General features: G+C 33.6%; 1 protein-coding gene across 1 annotated transcript; it reads right to left on the bottom strand.

The window, feature by feature from the left end:
- Positions 1-3,375: 3,375 nt before the first annotated feature.
- LOC127076373 (mediator of RNA polymerase II transcription subunit 9) lies at positions 3,376-6,653 on the bottom strand. The gene is made up of 6 exons (XM_051018001.1): positions 6,102-6,653; positions 5,950-6,012; positions 5,776-5,856; positions 4,525-4,583; positions 4,365-4,446; positions 3,376-3,691 (listed from the first exon to the last, which is right to left on the bottom strand). Exons 1-5 carry the CDS (start codon positions 6,465-6,467, stop codon positions 4,389-4,391), a joined length of 627 nt encoding a protein of 208 aa, XP_050873958.1. The 5' UTR covers positions 6,468-6,653; the 3' UTR covers positions 3,376-3,691; positions 4,365-4,388.
- Positions 6,654-6,943: the final 290 nt, after the last annotated feature.

Here is a 6,943-nt window from a genome sequence, read left to right as displayed (position 1 = left end):
ATGAAATAGCTTCCGAAAACTTCTGGAATGTGATGTTAGACGAGTTAGTCGACCTAGATGAGGAGAGAGTGACCGCATTAGACATGCTCATAAGGAAAAATGAAAGAGTAGTTAAGGCCTACAATAAGAAGGTAAAGCCCAAAACCTTCTTGGTCGATGACTTGGTTTGGAAATTTATTTTTCCTATGGACAAAAAAGATAATATTCTAGGAAAGTGGTCACCTAACTAGGAAGGTCCCTTTTGAATCACTCAGGTGTTTTTAAATAATTCTTATGAGATTGAAGAGACTAACCTAGAACGTCAAACCTTGAGAATAAATGGGAAGTACCTAAAAGGGTACAACCCTATGTTGCAGGAGATTAGAATAATAGAATAAACAATTTAACATAAAAGTAAGCCAACATGGTATTAAACGAAAGGTGCCAAAATGGCAATGTCATTACATAAACTTAGTAAAAAATAAATGAATTAAATAAAATTGGTCTTGATGTTATAGAGGCGAACTTTCAAAAGAGTGATCATATCATCAAGTCGATAATCTTCAGATTTCAACTCCTCAATCTCTGAGTCTAGTTGAAGAGCAGCCTCCATGTGTTTAATGCCAACATGAGTTTCTCGATCGATGAGATCTTTGGTAGAAGCCAACACGAAGCCTGCCAATTTTTTCTCCTTTTTTCTCAAATCTTTGACATGCTTAGACAATTGTGCAATTTGTGTTTCACATATGGAAATATTTCCCCTGTAGGCAAATAATTGATCGTTATCTTTTTGGGCCTAGGCCTCCAAAGCATCCGCTTCTGTTATGACACTATGTCGATATCACATTCAGCACCAAAAATGTATGCAGTTTTGCTAGCTTCCTTCTTCGACTAAGGTTTTGCGTCCTCATAGTATTTATCATTTTCTGTGGGTGGGTCTTTAGAATCCTCAGACAAGGTTACTGACTTTTCTCTATCGAAAATAGTTGGGCCCTTAGTCAAATCATCAGCCTCATCAGAGTTTTGATCCTCCCCAAGAGATGGCACGGGACTAGTCATTGATATTGGTTTGTTGATTTGGTCGTCACTTTTGTTCACATTTTCATCTCTATTTTCCTTGTTGGTCTTAGGGTCGTGTTCCCCAATGATAGACGGATGAACAGAGTGGGAGCTAGTATTAGGAGGCGTCGACCAATCAATAATGGAGAAAGTTGGTGCTTTGGGATCCTTGTTGAGGAGTGGACCTCCCTACAAAAATGAATAGTCAGTCGAGAAACCTAGAGTCATCATGAAGTTTTTAAAAGGGAAAATTTTCTAACATAACATGGCTCGAGCGAAGGTGTCATCATAAGCTTTTTTCTCTGGTGCAAGCTCAGCACTTCCCATTGACTTAGGAAACACATGGGGGAACTTTAGCGTTATTGCCTTTGATGTTTATAGCAGCCTTATCCCGAGTTTTTTGTTGGGAAGCGTTGCCAGAACCAGAGGAGTGAGCTTTTATTAGTTTCTTCTTTTTCTTCTTCTCAGTTTGTCGGGGCTCAGAGGTGGCAACAATAGGTTGTTCAGGATGAGGGACTTCCAATCATAGGGATTCGGGGATGACTTAGTCTTGATGTCATTATCTTCCTCTGTCAGTTGAGTTTCCTGGAAAAATTGGAAATGAGCAGAGCTAGATGAAGAAGCAAGATCGAGAAAGAGATAGAGAGTTGAAGATTCAAACTTGAGTTTTCTTTGACGCTTCAGCATGTGCGTCCTTCTTACTTTTCTTCGATGGGTGCGGAGAAGTGGTTGCACTATTGAGCTTTAACAATGAAAATAAAAAAGAGGCAATCTAAAAACTTGTTTTGCTACTTCGTCTTCGATAGGGGTTTCCTCCTTTTGCTTTGCCTTCCCTTTGAGGGCACCTGCCGTGAAAACAGTCTCTTTTTTCTAAATCTATAGGTTGAAACATGAGTTAGATTACTGCTACCGAGGAATGTAAAGTTATAAGAAAATGCTAGTATTACCTTTGACGCTTGGCCAGGCTGATCACCTACATCAACAACATCCCTCGTGATTTTCCTCAAAGCAACTGTTGTAAAGAAGTGCGACACACTCAGATCAAGAGATATAAAAAGGGAAAAGTTTAATCCAATGAGCATTGATGTCTCACCATCAGAAATATCGGATAAGACTTCAACGTGATCGATGTCGACATGAAGGTGACCCCAATAACTGTATATATCGTGCTTGGTCGGAATCACTCTCTAGATAGGTTTTTTATAAGCATTTTCTACATCATTTACAACATTTCCACAAACAAACCATCTTGAAAATAGAGGTAAAAACACCAATGTCATTTGTCATTGATATACAACTGAGCACTAGAAAAATATATGTCACTAATATACAAATAAGCAGGGGAAAATTATTTGACACTTACAACGTAACAAATAACTTAAATAATCACATGAGGCCAAACAGATATTATCTTTATATAAAGAAAAAATGTATGATTGATAAAAAAAATTTACTTCTCAAAATTTATAGTATTTAAATAATGATTTATTGAATATGTGTTATTGATGTAAATACGATAAAAATATAATTAATGATACAAATACGATAAAAATAAACGGTGGTATTTAAAATATATTTTTGTTTTATTAATTTTCAACTAATAAAAATGAAGCAAAACAAAAACAGGAAAAAATCCAAATACTTTCATAAACGATATTATTTTTATAAATAAAAAATAATTTATTATCAATCCAAATATTTTTATAAATAAGATCAAAATAAATATTTTTTATATATATAAAAAGAAATGTATCATTCATCCAAATATTTTATAAACGTAAATGAGAAAAGATTTACTATTATAAAAATACCAAAAATAAAAACAATATTTATATTAAAAAAATCTAGTGTTTTATCATAATGTTAATATAAAGAAAAATGTTTATTATTGATCCAAATAATATTTTTATAATATGTATTAATTATTTTGAAAATATTAAATAAATTCATCATTACACCTTATAAACTACTCAAATATCAATATTTTTAATTTAAAAACAGAATTAAAATTTGATATTTCCTTCATGCTTTGTAATCGAATTAAAATTTAATAAAAAAAATTTTTCTATTATAGAAATTATATGAAATGAAAAAAATAAAAATTTATCAGAATGTGAATAAAAGCACTTACACCTCTATAATCCATGCATAAGGACGAGTTTGTTAAACATGTAGTTGATTAATTGGATGATGATATACATTCCAAACCAAACTCTCCGGTAAGAGACCAATAAAATATACACTCGTCCCTTCGTTTATCAAGTCATCTAAAACAGCATGTAACATTCCTCATGTGTCTTTCAATCATCTATTCCTTGGTCTAGCAACAACATCAAATGTTCCTAAAACCATTTTATATTTCAATTCCGCCATGACATTTTCAGTTACATGAATGACATTTTCAGTTTAATCTACATGAAAATTTTACTCCAAAATCACAATTGAAAAGTCTTAATTCAACATTGGTAACCTTTTTTACATCATGTATATCAGTTTACATTACATCTCTTCAGATTACCAAATTTCACACTTTCTGCCATGCTTCTACATACTCCGGTATGGCTGAAAGAAGAAAATGATAAGTCTATCCGTCAGAAGTTTTGCCTCTTATTTGAACTTCGATCTCGCTTCATGTATATATCCGCCTCAACATCTAACAAAATTTGACAAATGTCAAAGATAATAGAACAAAAATAGTCTTAAAATACTAAGACAATTTTAGATATGTGTCTCCAGCAAGATATGCAACATATGATCAAACCTAGGTGGAAGTTTAACTGACACACGCAATTTCGATGAAAACGTGTGCTTGCATCCCGTGTGATTTGAAATTTAATCAAAAAGACCATTATACAAAGTGGAAGAGGGATTTCTCCATGACAAAATTTAAATATATAACTCAGACTTAAGGACTCTGGATCTCTCAAAGGGATAAATCAATGTTTTTTATTGATTGATCTCATCGGTATAGCTTCTAAGTCTCTGATACAAGAATCGACTCATCTCACCCAAAATATGTGCAAATAAGTAAACAACTATGGCTCGATATTGGATTAATAAAGCAGAACTGGGTTTGGGAAAAAGAAGGCCATAAAGAACACAAATTCCTCCAAACCTACGCCCATTCATCCTTTAATATATGTAGATAATGGATAAGCATTAATCAGGTAGTACGTGTTTTTGGACAGGCACTAGGCATTTTTTAATTGAATAATTATTAGCATTTCAGTTAATTTAATTTTAAGGTGAAAACAGATAGCCCATTTGCAGTAAAACATGGAAGCTGCAATCTATTTACAGATAAAATCTCATTTAAGGTTTATTACCCGTCTGAAAAGAATGATAGACTCTTATGGCTCAGACTTGACAAGCTCCTCTACAGATTTTGTGTAATTGGCAATTAAATCTCTGAAATATAAGAAAACAACATGTATTTAGGATCTATAAATTTACCAAACAGAGATATCTAATACAATTTGTACATACCTTCGTTGATTTAGCAATTGCTCGCTTTCCTCTAGCTTCTTCTTCTGTCCTTCAACGGTCTGCATTAACAACCAAAAAGCCCTCAAGTCAGGCAAAGAACCCCAGCTTCAAACTACTAGCAAAAAACTTAGATTTTTAATATTTCGAGGACAAACACAGCAGAGGAATCATTCTTCTTTTTAATAACATCAGTAATTATTGTTTGGCATGCAAATGGCGTGATTAAAGAAAAAGGCAAATGGTTTAAAGAAATCAGAAATGGAAAAGCTTTATGACACACACACACACATACACACACCAAATCTTGATTTCTCTCAAGTGAACAGGAAAAAAACAGACTGTGGCAGTTTTTGAAAAAAAAATGTTCTTCTCTAACATCACCTTCCTTGTTTGAAGGTTACTTTACAAGAAAAAAACGGCTTAACATGGAGAAATTTGTGAGGGCCTTATGTTTTTAATCTATGCATTGCATCATTTAAATCATATGTTTCATTCTTTCCCTTTTCTAATTATCAAGGTATGTCATATACCATGTGTTTCGGAGCTTTCTATCCATTGAGATAGTGATGCAAAAACAAATTCAAGGCATAAGATTTTATGAAGAGCATAACCAGAAAATCTAAATCTCAGTGTTTCACAACCAGATGCTATAATCACAAGAAAACTCAATATCGGCGATAAGATCAATACCCAATCTATCATCTACATACATCGGAAAAATAAAACTTCTGAATCAATACCCAAATTCCCAAATTGACTTTTTCACAATCTAGATTAACAGTATGACTGGATCAGCTTCCAATTCAAGTTTTTCACATCCCAATGCAATATTACCCTAAATTTAAGCTAAAAAATGAAGCTCCCACGCCAACATGGGGTGACATCGAGGAAAGGGCCTCTGCCCAAACACACACTAAGCGGAGTGTGTAGTCCTTCGACAATCAGAATTGATGGCCATGGGCATCAATGGCAAAAGAGGTAGTTTTTGATAATTTGAAAGTACCTTTCTCCCTCTTTCAATACCTACTTCGTCTCACATGTCCAGGCTCACGTGAGTGATAATTAACCATTTACTCTTTATGCAAAGTTACACTGCTTAATAACTTACTATATACATTGAACTATATCAATTCAATTGTTGACTGTTGTATATTATATCGATGATCCATCACATAAAACATATATATATATAAAAAGAGAGCACAATGAAAGGAAGTAAAGAAAAGGTTAAAGTTGGAGAAGTGGAAATACCATGGCTTTGGTGCTAATAGAAGCAGAGATTGAAGTTAACAGCTGCTGACACTTATCAAAATGGTTACTCAATTCAGCAATCTGTAACCAACAAAATCAAACAAAACTAACATAACTCAGCATTCAAATAAAAAACCCTACAATGAAAAAAATAAATAAAACAACAAAATATACCGATGCATCTGATTGCTGATCCGGGTTTCCATGTTCAACAACCTCAGCCAAATTCTCCAACAACTACCTCCATAACAAGCAACTTTACCCTAATTAAAAACAATAACAAAAAGATATAAATTAAAATTAGGGTTTTGAAGGGGTTTACATACATGTAAGAGATGGAAGTGAGAAGCGAGTGATTGGTGAAGATTCTGCTGTTGTTGCTGCTGCTGTTGTTGCTGGGGTTGGGGTTGTGGTTGTGGTTGTGGTTGTTGCTGTAGAAGTCGTTGTTGTTGATAAAGTTGTTGCTGTTGCTGTTGGAGTTGGAATTGAGATTGGGGTGTTTGTGTTTGTTGAAAAGATTGTTGCTGCTGTTGTTGTTGTTGAAGAAGAAATTGCTGTTGTTGTTGTTGAAGATAAAGGTTTGGGTCTTGATTGGATTGGGAATGGGATTGAGATTGGGATTGGATTTGGGAATTGGAATTTGGGGTTGGGATCATCGTCCAGGTGCCTCCGGGAGAAGAGTAATGATCCATTGCGGTTACTACTGTTCTAGCTTCGGTTCAATTCGATTCTCCTGTGTTAATTCTATAGTACCTTGATTTCATTTATATTTATATGTATGTTTTTTATAAGAAAATTGCACTCCCCTAGCAATAACTTTTCAATGTATTTGGCCAAAAAGCTTTACTAGATAGATATAAGCTTATTGAAAAATGGTCTTCACGAGATTTGGCCAAAGTCATCCATGTTTATTTTAAAACACTTAAAAGGAGGAGGGGGTTCAAACAATGTAAATAAATTATTTTAAAATACTTAAAAGGAGGAGGGGTCCAAACAATGTAAATAAATTGTCTCCTCTATTCTATTTTATTTTATTTTATAAGAGAAAATTTTTAAGGGTTAAATATGTTTATAGTTCTTGTTTTTAGTTACTCGAAATATTTTATATAAAGAATGGTTCTCTTAAAAAATTGCATCCACATTTTTAATCTCTCCTGCAATTTAACGA

The sequence above is a fragment of the Lathyrus oleraceus genome, chromosome 4 (genome assembly GCF_024323335.1).
Source record: "Lathyrus oleraceus cultivar Zhongwan6 chromosome 4, CAAS_Psat_ZW6_1.0, whole genome shotgun sequence".
Classification (NCBI taxonomy): Eukaryota; Viridiplantae; Streptophyta; class Magnoliopsida; order Fabales; family Fabaceae; genus Lathyrus; species Lathyrus oleraceus.
Note: the sequence above shows the minus strand (reverse complement) of the source record. Positions and strands in the feature narration are given on the sequence as shown.

Bases quoted from the DNA above. Each gene is read 5' to 3' on its own strand.
- LOC127076373 (XM_051018001.1), bottom strand. From the start codon at position 6,467: ATGGATCATTACTCTTCTCCCGGAGGCACCTGGACGATGATCCCAACC. The intron at 5,857-5,949 runs GTATATTTTGTT...TGTTGGTTACAG, and splicing joins ATCAGCAATCAGATGCATCG to ATTGCTGAATTGAGTAACCA. The intron at 4,447-4,524 runs GTATGTACAAAT...CTTATATTTCAG, and splicing joins CAATTGCTAAATCAACGAAG to AGATTTAATTGCCAATTACA.